This window comes from Diplotaxodon limnothrissa, linkage group LG2, assembly GCF_057381915.1.
Source record: "Diplotaxodon limnothrissa isolate DT_005_m linkage group LG2, D_limnothrissa_male_GT1.1, whole genome shotgun sequence".
In the NCBI taxonomy this organism is placed as follows: domain Eukaryota; kingdom Metazoa; phylum Chordata; class Actinopteri; order Cichliformes; family Cichlidae; genus Diplotaxodon; species Diplotaxodon limnothrissa.
In genome coordinates, this window is record NC_140597.1 from 21364611 (window position 1) to 21389958 (window position 25348).

At 41.5% G+C, this 25348-nt stretch overlaps 2 protein-coding genes across 3 annotated transcripts; both read right to left on the reverse strand.

Annotated features, from left to right (window-relative positions):
- Positions 1-432: 432 nt before the first annotated feature.
- irf2b (interferon regulatory factor 2b) lies at positions 433-13529 on the reverse strand. Of its 2 annotated transcripts, none has more exons than XM_085361012.1 (9): positions 13356-13529; positions 10355-10447; positions 10161-10260; positions 8818-8994; positions 8638-8684; positions 6814-6934; positions 6278-6430; positions 5355-5392; positions 433-3528 (listed from the first exon to the last, which is right to left on the reverse strand). In XM_085361012.1, the coding sequence occupies exons 2-9, from the start codon at positions 10439-10441 to the stop codon at positions 3259-3261; spliced, it is 993 nt and encodes a 330-aa protein (XP_085217138.1). In that variant the 5' UTR covers positions 10442-10447; positions 13356-13529; the 3' UTR covers positions 433-3258. The 2 variants fall into 2 exon arrangements, with proteins under 2 accessions (XP_085217138.1, XP_085217130.1); XM_085361004.1 differs by having other exon boundaries at positions 6814-6937.
- Positions 13530-15459: 1930 nt separating this feature from the next.
- On the reverse strand, positions 15460-23630 carry LOC146638372 (caspase-3-like). The gene is made up of 7 exons (XM_085368012.1): positions 23577-23630; positions 22867-22932; positions 21827-21972; positions 21352-21480; positions 18556-18731; positions 17480-17600; positions 15460-15689 (listed from the first exon to the last, which is right to left on the reverse strand). The coding sequence occupies exons 2-7, from the start codon at positions 22926-22928 to the stop codon at positions 15460-15462; spliced, it is 864 nt and encodes a 287-aa protein (XP_085224138.1). The 5' UTR covers positions 22929-22932; positions 23577-23630.
- Positions 23631-25348: the final 1718 nt, after the last annotated feature.

Sequence of the window (25348 nt, forward strand, 5' to 3'; positions counted from 1 at the left end):
TGAGCTGTGTGTGTAAAACAAAGCAAACATCTGCTGCTCTGACAAAAAAGCCTAAACCGCAACACACAGAGTATTTTCCACTCAGAACACACTCTGCCTGTTACTCGGATGCAGTCATTGCATGTCCCTACTTGCACAAGTCAGCAGCAAAGCTTTAATTCTTATCTCAGAAGCTGAGCTCGGAGCCAACTTTGGCTCTGCCTTTTTTTGGTTACTGAGGAAAGTCCTCACTTTCAGAGAACTTTGTTTTTACTGGACGCTCTTATCTTAACAGCAATACATATTTACAGGGCCTGTGTCTGGGAAGCTGTAAAAACTGGACTCTGAGCTCTGTGATAAACTTTCAGCAGTTTAAATTTCTTTTACAGGTCGTGAATGAGGCCAAACAGCCTATATAAATACAAAAAAAGTTTTTATTCAGATTTACGTGGTGATTCACATGAAGTCATAATGTACAGACAAGAAACAGTGGTGACAGGTTGTGGTGAAAGCCTCTTTGCTGCATTGCAAGAAGCAGAACAATGATCTGGGTTTTTTTCCTTTCTTTCTCTCGTTTGAACTCACGGTTGCCCTTTATGGTAATAAGCTAAGTGCAAAAGAATAAGACACACCCCTGCTTTGAGTTATCAGTGGCTCTGAATCACATGAAAGCATAAAAATAAACAAACGAAAAGATTAGCAAAACGCACGATACCATGCCATCAACACTCATTGCTGACTTTTTGGTTGTAACGACATTGCGAGAGCAGAAATAAACACGACAGAAAAGTGCACTTTGGGTACTTAAACCTGGTCAGGTTGTTGTTTTGTTTTTGTTAAGGCAATACAAAAAAGGGAAGTGATGTCAGACCAGAAGACAAACTGGAGCTAGAGAATGGAAAGATCACTATAAAAACAGCAGTCCAGTTAATATGGCACATTCACATGTCTCAAACAATTCATCGCGACTGCTATGCATCTTTATTCTGCCTTTGAAGGTTGCGACCAAATGGCTGAAAATTACAATTTTAAAAACCCACAAGGTTCAAAATAAAAAAACATGTTTGTTATGGCTGTAGGAAAAAAAGAGTGATAAGTAGTAATAAAAGGCTTTAAATGTCACCCTTGAACTGAAGACTGTCACTGTGAGTTTGTGGCGCTCTGGCAATAAAGGCACATCAAAGATTTGCTATCGAGGAAGCCCAGAGCTCTGTGATTCAGCGAGAACCATAAATAAATTCACCACGATCGTTAATGTGCGTCCAGTGTTAAAATTCTCCAGGAGTTTGGTTTAGAAAATAAAAAGCATAACAAGTCACCTACTTTCCCTACTGTTTTCCTACTTGAGCTCTGCTGAGCTGTGCTTTAGCCTGCTAGCTGCCAACACATCTTGCACACTGAAAACATACTCCCCGCAGCCTGCGAGTCAGGGGCTGGTGATTCTCCACGGGACTTGATATAAACAGCTGGGATTGCAGTTCATCCTTCTGTCGACTTTTTGCATTCCAGCAGCTCGGAGTCATTGTGTTACAGGTTGTGGGGAGTACGATGTGCAGACTACTGTTAACGCAGTCAGGCTAGTGTTGGGCATCACAGGAAAACAGGACGGAGCTGAGCACTGGAATGCTGAGGAGGTCATTCACTCAGCTTAATAGGCTCGTGTTCAGCTCCATCTTTTTATCCTTGTACTCTATGAGTAACTTGGCATGATTCATAGTTTAATTCATAGATTAAAATAATCTTTTCTCTTGGTGCAGCCCCTCAGTTTATGCTCTTTCTTCTGATCGGCTGCATAAAAACAAAAGCTGGGATCGATGGGTGGTTGGTCGCTCTAAGATGACCACGTCAGGGCAATCTTCCTATGATTTGTACTTAACAGGTCTGCTTTAAGAAACTCCTCCAACACAAGGAATTTAAACCTTTGCAGTGCCGACCACTTCCTCATCCCTCCATGCTTCCTGTGGCAGTGCTACCTGCCTCCCTGCATGTGTCAGCAGCAGGCTAAAGCACACATAGTTTGAATCCAGCTACGCTATCAAAAGGCACACGCAATCAATAACAGCTATCCCACCCCTACACCCCACTCTCTCTCACACAGTCACACACCCCAACACACATGTACACAACAGTGCTGTCTGTAAGGTGCTGAAGCAGCGTGCAGGCATACACAAGAATCAGCTATTTACATTATTAATACCAGTAGGGAGAGGTGTGTGTGTGTGTGTGTGTGTGTGTGTGTGTGTGTGTGTGTGTGTGTGTGTGTGTGTGTGTGTGTGTGTGTGTGTGTGTGTGTGTGTGTGTGTTGGTGAGTACTTTGTCCTGAGGTCGACAGACAGACAGACAGACACACGCCTGCAGGGCCTCACGATGATTGTCGTCCTCTACACAGATAAAAACAGGCCTGTGATTGACGCCTGCTTCGCCAAAACAGAAGAATTTTTGAGTCACTGCTTATGAACACAAGTGGTCTAACCATGTGTCCCCAGCAGAGCCTTTCACGGCAACACTTGAGCTCACACTGTGTCATGATAATGACCGTTGACTGGAAACTGTGCACATCTTAAAATCACAACACAGCGGATGAATAAGATGATGCAAACATAAAGACTTTACTTGGGCATGGCGCCCATTTGGCTACATATTTTAGCTTTTTAAATTTTTATTTATTTATTTACCATTTTTGCTTTTTGCTTCGTGCTTGGCAGGCATCCTGCCCTCAAACACCAGCTCCACTCTCTTGGAGTTAACGGACTTTAAACAAAGAACAAACCTATTCATATACACAATAAAATCTTGAAGAACTTCTGAGAAGTAAAAGCTAATTTTGCTTTCAAAGGTAAAAGTAGTGAAATTCCTTCACTGGCGTTTACTCAAGTGTTACCACGAAGCAGCGGGGAAAACCATCAACCAGCGACACACAGTGTCCATGGCTGAGCACATGGTGTTTTGCAGTGGTATGCTACGGTGCACTTGCTCCTAAATTTGATACTGCACATAGGTCTGCAAGTCCTCCACACATTGAAGTTAATTTTTACATCAGGAAGACGTGCAGGAAGTAGAAAGTGACCTTAAGTGCTCATCACTTTGTGCACAAGTCAATGATTTCCTCAAATGAAAGGAAAGAAAACAGAGAAAATGTTGGCCCAGACAGATATTAGGAAAAATCTAATTTTTGGAGGTTTGTCCCTTTTTAGGCCCCACATGGCTCTGACGGAGAAAACAAACATTTTCTGTCTTTCATATGGACTGGATGCAGTGATGCTACTCCCACGTGTTAGGTCAAGAGGAAGTGATGTCAGAGGTTTTCATAATGACACTCGCGCGCACTTCATGTGTGTGAGTGCCTGGCGTGGACACGAGAGAGTTCTGGTTGTAGGTCGGCGTCCAGCCATCGGTGTGGTAGCTGATGAGCGGGGAAGGGTCTCGTGTGCTCGTCACCTTGAAGTTGGGCTTGGTTGTACTGACAAACGTCGCCATGCCAGGAAGAGAACACGGGGGAATCCTGAGAACTGATGTGCTGTAGTCCCGCCTCCAGGCAGCACCGATACCCTGGAAGACAAAAGAAGAAGGTGATGTAGAAATATGATGATAATTTTTTGGAGATTTAAGAAATAATGTAAAAGGCAAACACCTACAACGCTCTATATTACAAGTTTGTCTGTGAAGGTTCTCAGTCACCCAGGTCATCGTAGTCTAAGGAGCTTGCAAAGAAAAGCATCTGGACTTCTGTAAGTTGCTTGAACACGTTTCACCTCTAATCCCAGAAGCTTCTTCAGTTGGAACGTCAAATTGTGGAGAGTCCCAGATTTAAGCCCTGTGGGAGTGGCCTCCCTAGAGGGACATGGACCCCCTAATGATCTTCTACCTAATCACACAAGCCAAAAAGGAAATCACATGACAGGGTGGAGCTAGGTTTCACAGCAGGTTCACCTGAAACCATGGCCCATTGTGACCTCCACCCGTTTTCACACCTTGGTTCGTGTGATTAGGTGGAGGATCAATAGGGGGTCCATGTCCCTCTTGGTGGGACACTCCCACAGGCCTTAAATCTGGGACTCTTCCACCATTTGACCAATTTAAAGAAGTCCAGAGGCTTTTCTTTCCAAGCTCCTTAGCCTGCTTTACATGTCACACATTCATATAATATCGGGGCTGCTGTAGCTGAGGAGACAGAGCAGGTCATCTAACAGCTGGAAGGTTGGTGGTTTGATCCCTGGCTCCTCCAGCTTGCATGTCAGAGTATTCTTGGGCAAGATACTGAACCCCAAGTTGCTATTTGATGCGAGTGTGAATGTTTGATAGAAAGCACTTAGACCTAGTAAGAAGGGCTGAAGTAGAGTACCATTTATCAAACAGCACTCTATTGTATGCACTTGCTGTGCCTCACATAAATTACAATTAGCACTTAACCTGACATGCATGTTTTTGGGCTGTGGGAACAAGCCGGAATACCTGCTGCAAACCCACAGAAAGGCTCGAGTTGGGATTTGAACCACGAGCCTCATTGTTGTGAGGTGACATTGCTAATACCAACGCTTCCTGCTGTATTTATTGCTACAAAGGTTAAACATGAAACCATTGAAAATGTGACCTGTCTGGGAGTGTGTGCGTATGATTACGCATGCACATGACAAGTAAGACATATGGACTGTGTGGCTGTCACGTACAGGCCTGCAAACAGGTGATTTTACGAAGCCTGTTAAAAATAATGTGTTTGGTTCTCAAAGGAGCATAAATTTGTTTCGTGTGATTAGAAAATAAACCTTAAGCCTTGTGACAGAAATCTGCTGGTTTGGTTTAGTTATTAATCTTTTACTGTTATTTTTTCTTTATTTGTTTTTGTTCTGTTTTATTCTTTAACTGTCTGACTTTATATAAAAAGGTTCCATATTATTGTGAGCCAAAACACATGTGTAGGTATTTGTGTGTGTGTGTGTGTGTGTGTGTGTGTGTGTGTAGATTAGACTACAAAAGACAGCTTCATATCAAACTGTTAATATTTGAAAGCAGTAGTTCCTGACAAGACCCTCCCTTTTCTCACTCTCACTTAACATTACAGGAACATTACGCACACACACACACACACACACACACACACACACACACACACACACACACACACACACACACACACACACACACACACACACACACACACACACACAACAGGACTCTTGTGGTCTGGTAGGCAAACTTCACCTGGAGCTTTAAACTCAAAGCGGTGCTCAGAGAAGTAGCCACACGTGCACACACACAATCACACGCCTTGTTCAAGCTGTACGGTTGAAACAGGTAAAAACCTGTTTATCTGAAAATCAGACCGGTTAATGATTCAGTTATTACTCTCTCCCCTGTACGTATAATCAGATACTAACCTCTTTGATGTTTTCTGTATCACTTTCTGTGTCGCTGCCTGTTCAAAAAGAGACATGCACACAACTATTACTCCCTCTTACGTCACACACATCAAAGGGAAAAACATGCAGAAAAATTACGTTCAGTTAAAACCATGATTTACAGCAGAAAACCAAACTGACTACGCCAGCATCCGCCAGTACTGTTCTCAAGAAAACAAGGGATACATGAATGACGTCCATTTGCACCCTGACTCATAAAGTAATGGTGCAATTTAAGAAACACGAGAAAGAAATAAGAAGCAGAAAAAGGAAGATGAAGACTCTGATAGTCCACTACAAACTGAAAGAGGCAGCTCTGCCTGAACGACTGACTGGGGGAAGAAAAAACGATAGCTACACATACACAGAAAAGAGGGTGCTGATGAAATGAGTAATGGCAAATCAGTGAGGCTCAAGTACAATAACCTCACAGCCCCACACATAATAATCACAGTTAGAGATCTGTTTAACAGGAGCAGGTTTTCCTCCTCTCTACAGCTGGATGAGCAGCTTTGCCTTGTTAGTTCTCTACAGGTAGGGCGTAGGAAAGATGCTGGTGGATGTTGAAACCTAAGACAGTGCTCTGACTGGTATCAGCAGGTCATCAGGTCACAGTTTCGATATTTCACAAGTTGATGGAGGCACAGAGCAAGTGTCATTTAAAGAGAGAGAAAAAACAACTGATCTGATCTTGACACCAAGATAATGCCACCGCTCTTCACTCTACAGAGCGTGCTCTGTGTCTGCATTCGTAGCGCTGCTCTAAAAAAGGTTACTATGTCGTCAAAGCTCCTTTGAATAACTACACAGCGGACACTCCTACGAGCCTGCTCCACCCTAACTAACGTATTTATGTTTCTCCTTGTAACAAAATGTGGCGAGGTGCAGTTGTGTTGTCTTACCGCCGCACATAGACACAGGAGAGATCTGCAGCGGGTATGGGTGGGAGGAGCTAACAGTCTGCTCCTCATTCTCAGTGGTCACCTCGATTGTTTGACAGACAAACGGCAGCTGCTCACTGGTGATCACATGGTCTTCAGCTTGACTGTGGATCACTGAGGATGGACAGAGAAGAGTCAGGATGAGTGGGTTCATAATCCTTTGTATCTGTAACGACCTTATATGTGAGTAAAGTACACCAATGTCTCCTCTCCAAGCACTTGTCTTAGTGAAAAGTTGTAGTTGGTGTGACGACAATCAAACTTTAAAAAGTTAAATGATACTGAGTGGAGAAAGGGAGGGTTTCGTCATTGCATAATGTGCGTGTTCACACTTCTTGTATTTCTCCTTCTGATGCAACACCCTCAGGCCTGCCACTGTGTTACAAACCTGACTCATCTGCTTAGTCATTGTAAGCACAGGTCAAAAGCAAACAGGTAGCACATACACACAAATGGGATAAAGGTAATGGAAAAAAAGAGAGACGGTGGTGTGATACCTGACACACTGTCTGTCACTGTCAGCTCCACTGACTCCATCTTGATTGTTTCATGTTTGGTGTAGTCAACAGGTCCAGCATCAGCTTCAAGAAGACTGTTGTCTGGAGATGGAGAGCTGACCTTCTGGTTTCAAGAAGGAAAAACGATTTTTAAATGATGGACGATCAAAGTCTAAAGACACTTTATTTCCATAACAAAGAGCTGACGTCAGTAATCAAAATAAGCGGTAAGACAACACGCCAAACACCTGACCATACAGCAGAGAAAGAAGAAAAAACAATAAGCCAAGACATACAACTGATTAAAAAAAACTATATATAAAGTTAATGCTACAGTGGGCACATTTTTAAGCATTAAATGGTTTTTTGCTCGTGTCTAAACAGAAAATAAGCCTTTCCCTGACTTTCAGCTATCTCACACTGACTGCTGTTTGAAAGATGCTGGATGGGTTTTCCGCTACAGTCCCAGAGTGCCTTGCCTCTGCTCCCAGCATTAACAGTGAGATTAGAAATGGAGTCACAGTTAAACAGACAAGCTCCACACAACAGTTAGTAAACAATTTGTCCACATCAGTGGTTATACTAATGTTAGTCAGAAGAAAGCCAGTTGTATCTACTGAAACTAGTCAAGAAAATCATATCATGTCATCATGTTGCAGGTTTCCCAGCACTGCCATTGGCAAAAATACATTGAATGGAAAAGCTTATCTGATCAGCTAACTTGATCCAAAATACAAACTTGCATCACACTGAGTATGTGGTACTGGCTGCTCTGTCATGCATATGTTGGCTTCATTGTCATTTGTGGTGGGAAAAAAGACCATCAACACAACGCTGAGTACAGTTGAGTGTTTTAAACACTGTCTGCAGAGTTTGAGTCTATAAAGGAGATATCTACATCACATCTATTCATACACATCAGAAATCCCAAAGGTTGTACCAGGAATATAATAACTTTAATAAACTCTAACTGCCTTAAGCCAGCAAAGAGATGATATGTGTACTTTAAAAAATGAAGGGATTTATAAACAGCTTTGTTAGAAACGAGCTGCCCTGACAGAGAGCATACTCAGACACAGCCTGATATCTGCATCAATTCTGCTATAAAAACACATTTTGCCAAAATATACTGAGCTAACCAACCCCACCACATTAAACAAGTGCACGGCTTCCTTTTTTTTCTTATTCAAATTTCCTGTTCCAAAGCAAACAGCTTGACCCTGTGATGTCCTGCTATATCTGATTTTTTTGACTCCTATTTCTAAGCTCGTTCTTTCAGAAAGTGAGAATAAAAATGCCTGAACAGATTTTCTTAAAAATGTTTTTCTCCAAGTAAAGCTTCAAGATCCACCTATTCATCAGTGCGATACAAGCAGCAGTTACCGGTCGGACTTCTGACAGGCAGAACAGAATTCCGGTGAGTGTGTGGTACCACACCTTTTTTTCCTGGTAAATTTCTCTGTCATGTGTGGAACTGAGCAACAGTTGATTGTTCAAAGTAAGATAAAATGGCAGGTCGCCAGCTCAAAGGCTGCGTGTCATTTCCAGAAGTGTTTTCTTTGCCTTGGCAGGAAAAAGCGCTCACAACACTTCTTAGTAAACCATTTCTGTCATACCAAACGTGTTACCAAACCAGCCAGGAGGAAAAGCTGCTTATCAGCTGCAGGTTAAAGTTTGAAATAACTAAGTGAATCCTGAAGAAACATGATTGTTCTAACATGCTGCTGGTCGCCAGCACTGCTCCAGGATCTCTATCTTTGCTGTTTCATTCCTCTACATCCTACTGTAGCATTGATGTGATCTCCATCCCGTACGTTTATCTACCTCTTTATTTCCTTTGGACTTTCTCTCCTTGTCTGCCTTCTTCTTTCCTAGAAAAAAAAAGAAAAAAAAACATTCAACTGAGTTTCCAGTAACCTCAAACAACAAAAATGAGGAAACAATTGAGTTTCGAGGCAGAATGATAAAACTGAAAGAATTTATGACGACAGCAGCAGCACTCACCTTTCTTGGCATTTCTCTCTGAGGAGGAGAGCATCTTATAAACTCTGAAGGCATTGGTTCCCTTTTTGATGCTTTTGTCCTTTACCTCCTCGATGTCTGGCAGGCTGTTCATGGCACAGCGAAAATTAGCCTTCCATGTCTTTGGATCAGGACGGTCTACACCTGGCTGGTATTTACCTGATTCAGACACAAGAAGGAAAAAAATCACTAATTTGTCTTTTTGTGGTGGATTTCAGAGAACAGCTTCATCACTATGGAGGCGATCATTTCTCAGCTAACCAGTGTTACCAGTATGCATACTGACTCTTGTTGACTCTATAATATTAGCTACAAAGACTCTACTTGGTTAGTTTTTGCTGTTTAATTTTACAGCAGCTGGTATTATGTGACATGTTCACTTCAAGTCAGATCATAGTGAAAAAACAAGGAAAATATATTTCTTTGTCTTATTACATAAACTCATTTAATATGATACAATTAGACCATTTATTGGTCAAACTAACTATTGCAATCAAGTACAGGCACCACCAACAAGACTGCAGCTGCTTTTAGCTCGATCTGTAATAAAGTAGCATTTCTCTCAGTGGAAAAATTAACCTGAAATATTTAAACAATGTAACAATTTCCCTAATATTATCCACCAATGAGGTCATGTGACTGGTTTGCTTTGTTTGTTAGCAGGATTACTCCGAGGTGAGGGTTTACGCAGCTTAGCAGTGATTAACGTTTGATCTGGATCTGGGAATTTTTAGAGGGGTTCTTTACCACCAAGGAGCAAAAGTTGGACATTTTACATCATATGTTCTCACATACCAACCAAACTGAAATGTAAAAAGCGATTGGGAGACATCATCTGACAGTCTTCAAACGTCCTTCTAGCAAAGATTACACAGATTATGTTTTCTCATTTACTGCTGTAGCAAAGCAGTGGGGATTACCCTTACACAGACATTGTGTGCTTCCTAACAAAGTTACCTGAGAGCAGGTACTCAAGCTGTTCAGCACAGAGCCAGCACACGTGGTGTTTACATCAGGTGAAAAATATGGAGTCAAACAAATGCAAAAGGATCTCATTATTTTAGGGACGGTAAACAAACAAGAATTTCCTGATGTTACTGTTCTCCGTTTAAGTGAAGCTCAACTTGGATCCTTTTTGAATGTTACTGACTGGGGTTAGCAACGAAGAGGAACACTACTCCCAGTGATATCGAAATGAGGCATTTTATAAATCAAAACTCTCTGAACTTAGTCACAGAAGTGTTTCAGTGTGTAGCAGGCATGAAAATCAGAACCGCTAAAAAGGAGAAGCAGCAGCAGAGGCTGCAGTTAAATCTGTGCAATACCCGTGTGTATGGCCCATCTCATGAAGAGCGGAGCATCTTTCTCCAGGTCCCAGCCATGACGGGCAGCGTGCATCCAAGGAATCTGGAAGATCCTCTTCTCCTACAAACAATTTACATTGTTTACATCATCTTGAATTTCAGTGTGTGTGTGTGTGTGTGTGTGTGTGTGTGTGTGTGTGTGAGACAACACTCACTTTGTTAAGCCATTTCAGCCCTGGAATCTGACAGGATTCGATTTGTTCCTGTAACCAGGGTCTCATCCTCATTCGTTCTACTGGCATTGCGGTCTGTGAAGTCACACACACAGAAACGTTATTATGAATGTGTGAGCACTGGTATTGATACTGGGATTCAAAGATGTTTTTTTACACATAGCATAGTGTAGCAACTTTAAAAAAAATAACAGAAATGCTGTAATACGTGATCTGCCGTGATGCTCACTGTGCAAGAACACTTAAAAAATCTTGTTTCACACAGGATGAACGGAGCGGCTGCACCGAGCCAACGACAAACAAGAACGATTCTGAACCATGAATCACCCAGAGCTACTCAAGTAGAGCTGGAAATTAGCATAGCAGCCCCCCACTGATGTTTTTTCCCCATTCATAGTCATCATTTCAGAGTGAGGTGTGGAACACAGTTGAATCAGATCTGTGTGTGCTTGTAAAGATAAAACTCTTGGCCAGGCTCTTTAATGTGTTCGCAAAGAACAGCAGCCATAAAACACGGTTCATAAATAAAAATGTCAGCTCATGTTTGTAGCTCTACACTCAGCCTCACACTGTTCCAGAGAACGACACCTGAAATGAAACAACAATGGACCAAGAGGAAAAAATGAACACAGAGCTCATAACCGTCCCAGAAAACTTTAGCCCACCCATGTCGCTACATTTGATTTAAGGGCAGAGTGATGATCTCTGCACACAAATCTGATCAAAGTCCAGTCAGGCAGACACTCCCTGCCAGCGCAGTGCTTCCCCAACAGGTTAAACAAGGTGAAACAGCACAGCATCAAATCCAAAATATCAAACAAGGCTGAGCCTTTCAGCTGTCTCTGTCTTTCAGAGTCTGCTCAGTGAAAGCTCACAATATCACTACAGAAAACACAAGCTGAAAAAGATACAAGGAGTGCAGCACAAATGGCACACATGGGCAAAACACAGGGCCCACGTCCCAATTCAACACAGCCCCTGGTGCCCAAAAATGAAAACTAAACAACCCACGCAAATATCAATAAGAGACAGCTTTGTGTCACCAAATCTCAACGCAAATGACTTCAGCAAACACAAACTGATATTTCACCTTTAAAGTCCTATCAGCGCACTAAGCTCTCAGTGGTTTGCACACCTGAAGCATCTTTGACTTGCTCACTGTTAACAACCCAGTCAAGCTGCCATCAGGTGCAGGGCAAACGCTCCTACAAGCAGATCCAAGTATGCTGCGGGTGCTTCAGTTACTGCTGACCTGAGATCAGTTACACCTGTGCATGCAGCATTCAAAAACAGACTCAAAACCTTTTTTGTTTGCACAGGCTTACACTTGTTTACTTTAAAGCACTGTAATCCTACATGTTTTTATCTTATACATGAAGCACATTAAGTTTACATATGATAAAATGTGCCATTGCTGTTTAACTCAGATGCAACAGGGGGCGCTGCACCGATCACTGTGCAAACAAACTGTGCTGTGCGCTTCAAAAGCAGACTTTGCTGGTCTTGGAAAGACAGACAACCGTCTCAGGTGTTCCCAGCAGACTACATGACACACAGCATCAGTTAGAAATCATTCACACAGGTTACTTACAGTCACACTAGCGACTCAGGACAAGAAATTTATTTATTTATTCACAGATAAGACAGCTCATTAGTTCATATATAGTAAAAACGACCCAGGTATCTCTTCATCCTGATTTATCACCCAAGTTCTGACCGCAGCTTACTTCACACGTTAAAAGCAGCACGCTCACATTCACAAATACGAGCATTTGTTTGTTCTTAAATTACGTCTGTGGATATTAATATTTTATTAATATTTTCATCATTCACAGACATGCAGTTTAACTACAGATATACTTGTAAAAACTTACAGTTTTATTTCAGAGTATGTGACGCTGACAGAAGACATTTTCTAACAGAAAGACAATTGAAGGGAAAAAAAGACCCAGATCTATTTTAACGCATTCGCCAAATTCACTTAACTCAGCACTATGTCATGTTTCCGCTCCGTTTTTCAGAGAGACAGACTGCATCTAAGTCCTCTGAGAGAACAGCACATGTGTGAATACATTTCAATAAGCAGATGTTTAATAGGTGGAAGGGGGAATCATCACAGCGGGACTTTAGGGTTAAATGAATGCGGTTAAACCGTTGACGCAAACTATACTGATTTCTGACCAACATGTCATCACAGTGCGTGGCACTATGTGTGCTTTCTTCTGTTTTTTACTAATTGCACAATGAGGAACATTTGCTGCTGATAATGCGGAAAAATTGGATCAAGAAGAGTTGAAATATGTATTTACACTGTGTACATAACGGTGTCTACACAAATATAGTCCAACTGTACATTTAAAAATATAACATTCAATATTATAACATCAATACTACTTTTTAAATTATTAATAGTATTACTATTATTATTTCTTCAGTGTATAGCACATTTATTTTTATACTGCTAAACATGGTAAGTTACCTGTCACGGAGTGCAGACAATATAACACTTGTAGTGTTTTCAGTGTAAATAACACGCACTAAGACCTGAATACTGTTCACGGCTCAGTCCCGCTGCTACTCACATTATAACACGGTAAATACACACAGTTACAAACAGATAAACACTGTACACTTCAAAGAGCGGGAGGATGCTAGCAAATATTAACAATTCCAGGTAAACAGCCACATCAGCGCTGACTTTCCAACGTTAGTAACGTGTTTGTTCTGGAGTCGAGTCTGCTTTAGCAGCAGGGGTCAAGTCAGAAGTTTATCGCGCCCTGTGTGTCTACCGCCTGCCACCGAGCTGACCCAAAACAACGAAGTCAAAAGTGAAAATAAATCCCATACCGAGTCATGAAACGCGGAGACAAACTGCAGAACTACTTTCACTTGAGCTAGGGATCCGTCATGTCGCCCTGTAGGAAGTCAGTGTGGCCAGGGGAGCGCAAGGCAGCGACGTTAATATGCGGAAATAAGATGTTACCTGTTAGATTTGGACGGCCTCGGGCTCCACAGTCCCGCTGTCGGAATAAGAAGAGCAGCCAAAGCCGGACAGATTAACGTGTTCGAGGTTTTAAGTGGAAAAGGGAAAGTGTGGTCGTCGTTTATTTCTGTTTCTGCATTCAGACCGAAAGCAAAACAACGGCCGCTTCGGGAAGTGGGGGCCAGAGCTGGAAATCCCCCTCCTGCTCTCGTGCTCTCGCTTTGGGTCGGTCTCGAGCGTCGTGAAGTCTCGCGTGCGCTCGCACACGCCAAAGCGAAGATGGTTCACTCCGTTGTGTTTTGGGGTTTTTAATTATCTTTTTTACCATTCACCTTGCCACGCCACTGCAAAACACCAACATTAAATCACTGCACGACTAGGCTACATATACATAGCTCAGTGACTAGTACCTGAATACATGTCCTGGCTAACTGTAGCAAATACGTGTTTAAATGTGCAAGCAGGTGAAACACGACGGAAATGACTCCCCCTCCCCCCAAATCGTTTATTCTTAGGACATAGACGATCTTTGAGCTGAATTTCATTTTCACTTCCTCTGTGTCTCTCTCCCTTCGTCGCCCCCACAGCTCCTCTTCTTTCTCCGCCACTGCAACTGGAAACGAAACTAGAAACTTCTCACAATTGTGTGTGTGTTTAAGGGGTTGGCAGCAGCACACCTGCCGTTGTGTGGAAAGGACACGTTTGTAATGTTTCTCCTCTAAGTGTGTAGCTGTGGCCCAGAGTCAAGCTGCAGTTTAGAGTAGTGCACGCAGTGATTCCGTTCATTCTTTCAAAAGAAGAATCGAAACTGAGCTGTGCAGTTTCACATGAAAATGTCTGCAAGCTAGCAGCAGATCGACAGATTCCCAACACAGCAGCATGTATGCATGACATGTGTCTGTTTTTAATGGAAACTCTGAAGATAAGGCTTCCACTGGCACACTCACACGTACTGAATTTCCCCATTCGTTTATGATTGTTACATTTGGTGTTATTTGTTCTGCCGGTGAGTCACTCCGCACACTGTTTCTGTTTACAGCAAAGAGAAAACAGCTTTGTCAAAATCTGGGAATGGAAAACGTGATGTCTGAGAAGCTCCAACCTCCACACTCGATCCTCAACAAATGGAAAGTGTGTGCCAGCTCTCCACGGGGTCAGGGTTATCTCTGTGACACACACAGCTGAGCCCGGGGAGGGGTCTGACAAACCTATCCAAGGAGTTTGTATTTCACAGCAGTGGGCCCCGGACAGAAGCTGCCTTCTACGCAGAATACAGACGGTTAAAAAGAAAAACGGAAGAATTAGAAAAAGAAGAAGAAGAAGCTGACAACTGTCTAAACAGAAAGTCTTATTTCTTTTCTCGTTTTCAAATTAGCACTTCCACATGGTCGGTGCATCAAGGGTTAAACTGGGCCACAGTTTCAGTTCCTGAAACCTGCTGAGTCATTAAAGGCCTCTGAGAACCACGTTAGTTGTTCCTCTGGCCTCCTCTAGTGGCTGCATGTTCACACCGTTGGTTCAAAATACAAAACATCTGGCCTGTCATATGGTCAGCTCTATGAGTGTGTGGACTGCTGCTTCTGCACGCCACCAGAGTGGACTTTAAGTCAAACAAAGAAGATGTGACTGAAGTGCGGACCTTCAGCTTCAATTCAAGGATTTTAACACATGTATTGAATTAAATGTTTTACACATAACCTCCCATTTTCAAAGGCTCAGAAAGAACTGATGATTCAAAGTGTTGAACCTGAGTTTGGTAGATGTTCACTGGAACTCTCAATATGAGGTCCAAAAACATGCCATTGTTAGGCCGACAAAACATAAACCTACGACAGACAGCGAAAACGTGCGGAGCGCGCAGAAAATACAGATGGAAACTGTCGCAACACTGTTAAGGGTTTTTTTTTTCACTTTAATACAAACATACATCCAACACTAAAACACTAAAATCAATGAAAGTATCACTAATCTAAGTGCCAATTGTGCAAATGGGTTTAGTCACATTTAAATCACTATCATCCTGCTTTGCATCAGCTGCAGCACAGCACCAGACTTTGCATTTGGTCAAGGAGAACAAAGATGATTGAGGTTCAACCATGTAAATCTAGACGGGGAAGTAAAAGTCTTTGGTCAACATAGAGACGATACAGGGGATCTGCTTATTGCAACCAAAGCCAGGCAGGTTGCTGGAGGACTCGAAGTAGTGTGAAACACCGTAGTTGACTCGCGTCATGATCTGCATCAGATCCAGCTTCCCACTGTAGCGCTCCAACATCTCACACAACATCAGTATGAACCAGGAGCCGTAGGTTGTGTTTCTCCATGAGTAGTATCCTGCAGGACGACTGACAGTGTTAGCGCTCTTAGAAAACACAACGAGGAGGCGATCGTTCACTATAATACACAATCCTGACACTAATAGTAGCTGGACTGGTGACTGATACAAAACACTGATCTATGGGAGGGCATCTGTTTAGTTCAGCTGTGTGTTTATTATTACTACCATGGTACTCAATTTAATTTAATATCATTTTATGCAGTAAGATATCGATAGAACTGATACCGGGGCTGGTATTGGATCAATACTAGCCCAATACGCTCAATGCTTTAGTTTGTCTGTCCCCTGTAAGTTGCTCCCATTCATCAGAAAGGAGACATGTGGAAGCAATGCTCCTCTCATGCAGGCACACTTTGCTCCGCCCCTCCTCCCTGCTCTACTGCATTCCGATCTCCTGCGGTCATGTGACTCAGCAGCATCAAGCAGAGCCATGTAGGTTGCAGTGAGTGAGAAAGCAACACATTGTTTAGAGGTAAGTTACGGTTGTTAGTCATTGTGGCAGAGGTGTGGCCTCTGGCCTGCTGCAGGGGAGGGACAACACAGTGAGCTCACAGGAAGGCGTGGTTGAAACACAGGTGTGCTGGCTCAGTTCTTTTTCAGTGACAGCAGAGCAGAAAAACGTGTGTGTGGCAGCAGCCTTGGAGTGACCGTTTCCAGCATGCAGAGCACCAAAGCAACAGAATCTACTGCCATAGACAATAAACAGAATAAACTGACAACGCTGTGTGTGTGTGTGGTCCTTGCCACAGTCATCTTAGCTGTTACTTTAGCCGACTGATCACCTAAAGGCTGTATTAAGACATTTAATTATATATCCAGCCCAGTCAAATCAGTTAGCTAAATGATGGTACTGGAGCAGAAAAAAAATATACCTCAAAAATGAACCATGAAAGATGTCTGAGTATAATGAAGAGTTGTATTTTATTCATACAACAAATTAAAAACAGATATTCCAGAGTCAAAATCCACGAAAAGCTAAACTAGTTATTGTAAAAAAAAAAATCACAGAGGTTTAGTGGTCACTAAAGTGTGTCCAGAAATGTTAAATTGATGATGATTTATGTCATAGATCACGACACTCTGCTGTCCTGCATCAGTTGCCTTTTCAAGTTAAAAGTGTCTATATTTGGCACGTCTGTCTGTTTCTGAACTCAGAGTTTTCAGAGTTGTGTTTAATTTTTGGGTTTTTATTTCCATTCTTTCTTCAGGTCGTCTGGTTCTTGATATTGTTTCTGTCTGTTTTCATTGGGTTTTTTCATTAGTATCCTGTTCCTCTTTTCTTCTTAGTTAGAGTTTGTTCTTTTATTGTTATTCATCCCATAACGTTCTTGTATCCACATCTCCCTGTTTCAGTGGCTTGTTTTCATTTCCTCTCTTATTTTGGTAGTCATTGTCTCCTGTGTTTTGCATTTAGTTTGACATCTCTTGTGTCATTATCCTAATAGTTTCCCCCTTTTTTTCTCCCACATGTTTGAGGCATATATTTTAATGTCCCATTTCTGTATGTGGGCTACATCCTGAGCTTAAAGCATTGATCTTATCGCAGTAAGCGTGTAAATCCCTGTCTCTCCTGTGTTCTTTAGCAAAGTGTCTATGTTTTACCTGCCATTTCTTATCTTTTAATTTTTTGGAGATCAAGTATTATTTGCACTTTTTTTGGTCTTTTTTATGGACTTTGCCATCAGTTCAAATAAAGCTCACCTTTTCCCACTGCCTTCCATGTGAGTCCACCCTTTAGCCAAAATGTGATGTAGCCTATTAAGATAACAGAAAACACTGTTTGTACCTGGAGCGGTGGAATAGGCGTATAAGAAGTCGGCCTCCACAGGAATCTTCTCAGACGTCTGCTCGTCTCCTACACTGTCGGTCTCAATGACTCCCTCATCCAGGTTTGTACCACGGCATGCCTGAAAAGGAAGGAGAAGCAGATATTATCAAAGCTCTTCTTGAAGCTCCACTTGGCAAACATCTTGAAACATCTGTATAAACATCTGTATAAAGTCACCAGTCAAATTTGATAAAAGCAGCTTGTATGTACTTTTTCAAAAGCTCCATACATCCATTCATTTTCTGTCACTTATCCATCTCTGTGTCGCAGGTACACTAATCCAAGCAGAGATGGCCAGACCTCCCCTACCCAGCTGACTGCTCCAGGTGAGGTGGCTGGGAATAAGCTAGGCGTAACTACCTGAATGTTTCTGGTGGATGGAGGATGTAATGTACAGCTAGACATCCAGTTTTTTGCAAGTATTTTAAATCTTAGCACCAAAAGCATTCAGGTTGTCACAGTCAAGCAGGCGTGTACATCCGTGTGTTTAAAAGTTGTTATAACTTTCCAGAATGGACTAAACCAAAAACAGAATTTCAGGAAAAAACTGTGTCTGTCATCCTCCTGAATACTGAGGAAAACAAGCATCTTTCAGTTGAACTCATTTTGACCAATACAGAAAACAAAATGAGTCGGCTGGGTCTCAGGACTCATGTTGAAGTAGAGCTGGGTGTAATACCAATGCGTACCACAAGATGGTGCAGTGACACAGTGTAACATTATTAAGAGGAACTTGTCATTTAGAAGGAAGACTGGCAAAAGGCTACGCCTCCTGAGGAAATGGGGATAACTGCTCTCTAGTATTTGGTATTAGCTGCACCTGTTTTACGGTGGCATCAACTGGAGAAAGGGAACATAGTCTAAATGTTGTAACATGTAGTAATTAGCTTTTTCTCATTGAAAGTGAGTTTAGACTCCTTATCAAAGTTCCAAAGCAAATTACGATCAATGGAAATATTTTACAACTTGATCAAATACAAATGAAAACATGACTGTATTCACAGAAGTGTAGCACACTGGCATAATTAACTAACCTGAATGAAGAAGAGCTTTGGCTTCCCCACCAGACCCGCACAGTAGTCTCCTCTGAAGCACTTTGCCAGGGTATCGAACCTTTCGGGGCCATCGGTGCCGTAAATCACACCCTCATCTCCATGACTAAGCAGCACACACACGAATGATGCATTGTTCTTGTGGTCCTCTTTGGATGCTGGAAACACAGCAGAGTAGATGGGAAACAATATGAGTTATTAGTCCAGTTGTTTTAAAGAGTGCTACTAAAATAGGTTTAGGTTTTTAGGGACTTCATATTTCTGCAGTACATGTACGCTGTTGGAGCTCCTGCCTATTAAAGCTCACACTCCCAAACAGTCCAGTCTGCTTTTATTTGTTAGTTAGCATGGCCCTCTAACAACTGCTAGCAGAAACACAAAGCTTTGGTCAATTAGGAGGGCGCAGGTGGCTTGTTAACTCACTTTGTTAACTCACTTTTACAGCCACGTGAAAAAGAATGAACACCATTCTCAGTTCTAACATTTTGCATATCAAGTTAAAAATGATTTAAGATAAGGTAAGAAACTTGGACAGGGTGATAAGATCCAGGCTGGAAATCTGAAGACAGCAGGTTAAAGTCAGTTATGGCGTTTAACAGGAAGCTGGTTGAGCAGCACAGACGTGGGATTGATTTATTCCTGAGTACGGGCCACATGTCTCTGGAGCAGGGTGGGGAGGGTGTAGCTGACTGAGTCGAGGGGCAGCTGAGTGTAATGAACTCAGGTGTGTTGCTTGGGCAGTGGCAACACACAAACAGCCTCTGATTAACTCATAATTGGTTGTGAGATCTTGCGTCATGGTGTTGGGGTTAACACTTTGTAACCTTGTACATACAAAACATCCCTGATTCAAGAGGAGACACACACACAGGTTTGTGTACTCACTGTCCTGCTCCCAGTATATGTGAGGGTCGTGTCAGGAAGGCCATCCAGCATAAAGCTGTGCTCAGCCATCATGTGGATCCATCCTCTGGACTGATCCACTTAGAAATAAAGAGCAGCTCAAAGTACCCCTCTCTGTTCCTGAGGATTTACTTCAGTTTGTGTTCTTGCACAAATTTTCACTTACAGCCAGGGGTCAGCCAGGGGTCAGCCTTGGAGTGGATCTATTTTTACCCTGTAACACGCCCATTTCACTAAATTCCAGGGTTCCACCAGGAGATGGCGCTCTCTTCCAAAAAACTTGGACTTGGACAGTTAGCTATAGATGACCTTCTCAGCATTATTATAGGGTCTTTACCTTATAATATAAAGCACGTTGAGGCCACAGTTTAGATTCAATACTGAATAAATAAAACTGAAATTCACATTCTTTTGAAAGCTTTCATTGTAAATGTATAGTTTGACCACTCAGACTTTTTGAGGCAGGACTGAGCAAACAGAAGCAACCTCATGGTGTCTTCCCAAAAACGGGACATTAGAGGACTACAAAAAAGAAGCAGTCTATCCTGACATGTGAATTCCATACGTTTAAGATTTTCCTGCTTGATATTCAGTTTTCGTTGTTTCTGTTAACACCGACAATTTGAAATAAAATAAACAGGCGTGTTGTCAGATCGTTGCACCAACTTCTTCTTTTTAAAGGAATTACTGTTAAGTTACTCTGTAAGTTACACTCTGTGATAAATTCAACATGATGTCACAAAATTTGCAGATGTATTAACAACAGTTTTCGTAACATACTCTGGACCGCGTACTTTTATAAACGGATTTTAACAGTAAAATAAAAATCGAAAACTCTTTTGTGATTCATTTTATTAAAGGCCAAAACACACCGATGGCACTAAGAAGGCTTCACAGACAGGCAGAGACGGGCTTTGCTGCTTATCTCTTCGATCATTAAGAGGCGATGATATTCAAACGAAGCGCGGCCGCTGAATTATGAGCGCTAAAAGGAGAAAAGCAAAAGTCCCTCATTTGAACTTTGTCATAAAGTTTGAGGGGGAAAAAGAAAATGATTGTCTTTGTAACAGAGTTCTGTAAATACTTTCTGTCTCTGAATCCTGGAATAGCGTTTACATGTGTTCGAATCACAGCCGGCATCGAGCGGATATTTGTGTTTGGCCTTCTGTTTGAACGATCAGCTATGTGTGATTGATTTGATGCTCTGCCTCTCTGACCTGTCTGTAAATGCTGGCCTTAAAGTTACTGCAGCGATTTATCAGAGATGTGCAGAGCGCTGGCGGTTAACGCAGCAATTTACTGCATTTTAAAATGATGCAATTCTCAAATTATTATTAAAACTACAGTTAAGTCATCTATGTAATATATTTAAAGTGTTTATTTATTCATTCATCGTCAGACGGTTCCTGCAGTTTCGCATAAATTCTGCATGGTTTATTCCCTACAGTCAGGTTTAGGGTCACATGATGATGATGAAGCTTTGACTGAACAATCACAAGAAACCATTTAGGAAAGAAATTAAACAGATATAAATCCTGAATAATTTAAACTGCATAGTTTAAAAAAATCGTAATCTTCAGGTGTTGAGAGTGCTGTTTCTATAGTTGCTCATTAACATCAGGTCTTTTTAAAACCTGGTCAAAATTAAGTTTTTCCACATCTAGCTATCTAAATTTATATGACTGCACATACACCTGCTGTTGCATTTGGAGTGTCTCTTTCACAGTGCAAAAAGAGTAAACGAGCATTAAACTGAATCACAAACATGATCCAGCTGCAGACAGTATCAGCTGACAAACTGACTTCAGCATAACGGCACGGGGAGGATCGTTCTCCACACACACGTAAACATGAATGAGCCAAAACTCTTCTTACCATCTAGCATTAGTTTCTTCATCTGCGCCGCAGTCTGGTTATGGTGCACTTTGACCTTGTAGCCCAGCTTACTGAAGGTGTTCTCAACATTGGCAGCATCAACATCTGTGCCATCACGAGTGCTCATCCCTGCAGAGACACACCAGCGAAAAGGCAGCGCGCTGTAAACATCAGCGTCTTCAGTGTATTTTCAAAGAGGACGTGTATCCTGACTTCACCCTGACTGTGACACTTTGGACTGATAACACTGAGCCTGATCTTTGTAGCAATGACACAAACTCCAGTTTCTTTTTGTCTTTTTAATCAAGTGTTTCTTTAAACTGTCACAGCACGATTCCTCTCCGCTGTAACTCCATGAAAGACAGCAGTAGTCAATCACAGTGGTGACTATGGCAACAGGAAGGCCCAGGCAGAGGCCAAATCTATTAGTGTGTGAGTCAGTGTGGCCCGAGCGGCAGGATGGACCCACTGTTACCTATTGTTGGGTGGAAGTTCTTGTTGTTGATAACCAAACAGGTGCCGATGCATGGGTAGTCCATCTTGTAGCGGTAAGAGTCAGAGGCTTCTGGTCTGCTGCTGTTCGTTTCCTTGGTCTTACCCTTTCCTGCATTTGCTTGTTTCCTGAAAGTGTACACACAAACAATGTGATTACCCTTCACTGAAGAACTTAAGAACTTGTTTAGCGGGCATCATACTTAGAAGAACATTTTAACAACTGTGCAGATACATATTGTAGATAAATATCTTTGTTTAGGTCAGGTGTTACTACAATGCCAAAATTGTTTCCAGGAGTCAGGCAATGCTCAGAAAAATTAGAAAAACAACACTTAGTAAGTTAAATGATGAAATGAAAGGTTAATGACAGGAAAATTAGAAAAAGTGCAGCTTGTTTGGAAGAAGAAAGCCTCTTCTCTCTAAAAAGAACACGGTAGCAGGGTTTCACATATCTGGAGAAAACCAAAAAGAGCACCTCATGCTGACTGAGGGGGATGATTTGGGCTTGGTTTGCAGATACAGGACCTGTGCACCAAGCAGACAGGCGTTGAGTCAATCATCAACTCCTCTGCATAGCAAATTATTCTAAAATGAACTGTGAGGCCATCTGCCTAATAGCTAAAGCTAAGGCTCATATGATCCTGATGGCACCGGCAAATCTAGAACAGAAAGGCTGAAAAAGCAAAGAATCAACGTGCTGCAATCACCCGAAGTCCTGTAACGAGACCCGAAGAGAGCTGTGCATAAATAAATGCCTGCAAAGTCTCAATGAACTGAGGCAATGTAGCAAAGAAGAGCGAGCCAAAATTGTGATGAACTGATAAGGACATCACTGTAGAGGAATATTTGCTTATACAGAAAACAATTACTTCAAGCTTGTGTGGCTAAACGTGGTTCTGCAAGCTGCTGAATCATTGGGTGTGCATGTTTTTCACAGACTGTACAGCATCCTGCAGAAACTTTATGTTTCATATGACTGTACGCGGAGTCAGACAGTGAGCAGTAATGCACAATAGTTACCACAATTTGAAGAGGCTGGCATCCACCACGTCCCCCTCCCTCTGCGTGTCACCATCAGCCATGTTCCTGTGCACAGAACAGAGAAAGAAGTCACCACAGAAAGAGGACAAAACACCCTGTGACTCCTAACAGTCTAACAGAGCACGCCAAACTGTGCAAGGTCAAACTAGGAAGTTGCTCACATGAATATTAATTGTTTGGTTCAATGCAGTTTATATTGTTGGGTGCATGGAGGCACAGCCTGACATGAAGCAGATTCTGATGTATCCACACAAAAAAGCGGAAGCTAAACCAAACTTAAGATGTAGCTCATAGCGAAACAAAAACCATATACACCCATTTTATAGTACAAAGGACAAAATGAATCTCTCTATTTCATTACAAACAAAATCTAAAGTTCAATGTTAAACTCTCATTTTGTTCCCGGACAATATCAGGATATGAGTTTGATAAATTACCCCAACACTGGGATGAGGTGCGTAAAATGTAACTGCAGACAAAAACTACAAACCTAACATACGACAACTGTGCATTAAATTGTTACTACAGCTAATGTTACACAGTAATAAAGACGAGTGAACAAAGTCCTAAAATTGATATCCCCACGCTGCTTTTTTAAACAGTTTCATTTTAGTTACAGCTCCGTCAGAAAAACATATAAGTGAAACAAAACGGCTCACAGGAGTAAAAACCAATAAAGTGGAACATACCTAAATAAACGTACCCTGTAACGAGACAGTAGAAAACAGTAGAATGCGCTTTTATGACATCTGTGACATAAATAACGTCAAACAGGAAATCTCTCACTTAAGACCTGAGACGGTCGGGACGCCGTCCCAGTGTGGGCGGGAGAAGACAACGTCACTTTTTAAAAATCCAACTTTATTAAGAACAACAAGACATCGTCAATCTTTATATCGGGAAATTTCATTTACATAAATGTAAATTTCAAAACTCAACCCCATCATTTAATTTGTTTTGATTGAAATTGAATATTACTTAAACTCTCTTAAATTAATAAAAAAAAAAAAGGTTTATCATTGATTGAAATTCATTCAGAAGCTTTTAACAAACGAGCTGTCATAATTACAACTTTCAAGTACAAAGTTGTTATGAAGTCTGTCACATCCCTCTTTTTTCCTTTCCTTTATTTATTTACCCTTCTTATTTCATTGTACTGTTTATTGTTACTCTTATTTGCCCTGGATATCTACTGTACAAACTGAACTGGAATGACTGACTGTTCAGTTTATAATTTCAGTTCGAAAAAAAAAAACGAGAACAACAAGACGAAACATCAGGCTGGCAAGAACACAGAAGGAGTAGAGAAGATGCAAGTTAGTATACCATAGAGACAAAGCGCCCGGGGTCTCTACTCGTTCAGACACATTATAGGAGTATATTCAAATGTTTAAAAAGGCGACACGTTGTTATTCTTGTTGCCCATTACTGAGAAAATATATATACAAAAGTAATTGAATGAAATTTTGCTTACTACAGGAGAACTTGGATTTATGAATATAGAATTTGGACAGTATAAGAAGCAGGTTCGTAACATAAACGTGACAACTGAGTTTAGTGTCAATATCCGTGTAACCAAACTATTCCAACATAAGGAGAAACGAGGCTAAAATAACTTCCTTTACTTTGTTGGTCAAAAAGAATTCTTGTGGTCAAAACTATATTTGTGCCAGCAGATATTTTCCACAGAGCCGGACCAGTTTGGTCGAAAAGAGGGTAGAAATGTGCAATCTCGAAGATACAGGTTCCTTTGTCCCGTTCTGCTTTTTAGAGGTTGGAAGAAAACAAGACTTGCAAATTTCAGCTCCAGAGACCCGAGGACGCAGAATGGGTTCTGTTTCCTGTTCAGAGGCGCGAAGTAACAACGTTACTAAAGTTCTGTGCTTAAAGGACCGCGCCATCAGTTTTTGAAAATATGATCAGTTTAGGGGAATTTTCTTAATTTTTTAAATTGCAGAGCAAAAGAAAATCAAAGCCAGTGAAAAAATAAAGATTCCATAAGGAGGTTGAAATTCTACATCCAATCAAATGTGAAAGTGTCTTTTATTGTGGCAAATTCAAAATTCAGTAATCATTTATCAAGACTGCTTTTTTTCATAAAATGACTTCAGTTATTTGTGAGGCTTGAACTTCTTTACTTGTCCCTTAAACATATTGATAATTTATCCCATGTAATTTTCCATAATGCTTTAGTTTAGACATTGCTGGTGCAACTTTGCTCTACATACGATCTCGGGTGTGTTTGTGGTAGCATTATGTTACAGGTTATATCCACACATATGCTTTTAAAGCAAATACTACTGAACCATCAGCTGACCTGAATTTTCTTCAAACGTTTCAAACCAGCTGTGTGAATGATTTGGTCAGTTGGATCAATGATCTTATTCCTGTGTGTAAAATTCAGAATAAAACAAGTGCGATTTTGACAGGTGATATTAAAGTTTCCTCTGTGAGAGATACG

Excerpts from the sequence above, each read along its gene's own strand:
- LOC146638372 (XM_085368012.1), bottom strand. The coding sequence starts at position 22,928 with ATGGCTGATGGTGACACGCAGAGGGAGGGGGACGTGGTGGATGCCAGC. Across the intron at positions 18,732-21,351 it reads GAAGAAACTAATGCTAGATG|CATCCAAAGAGGACCACAAG; the intron begins GTAAGAAGAGTT and ends CTGTGTTTCCAG. Across the intron at positions 15,690-17,479 it reads CGCCTATTCCACCGCTCCAG|GATACTACTCATGGAGAAAC; the intron begins GTACAAACAGTG and ends GTCGTCCTGCAG.
- irf2b (XM_085361004.1), bottom strand. The coding sequence starts at position 10,441 with ATGCCAGTAGAACGAATGAGGATGAGACCCTGGTTACAGGAACAAATC. Across the intron at positions 10,261-10,354 it reads GGCTGAAATGGCTTAACAAA|GAGAAGAGGATCTTCCAGAT; the intron begins GTGAGTGTTGTC and ends AATTGTTTGTAG. Across the intron at positions 3,529-5,354 it reads ATACAGAAAACATCAAAGAG|GGTATCGGTGCTGCCTGGAG; the intron begins GTTAGTATCTGA and ends TTTGTCTTCCAG.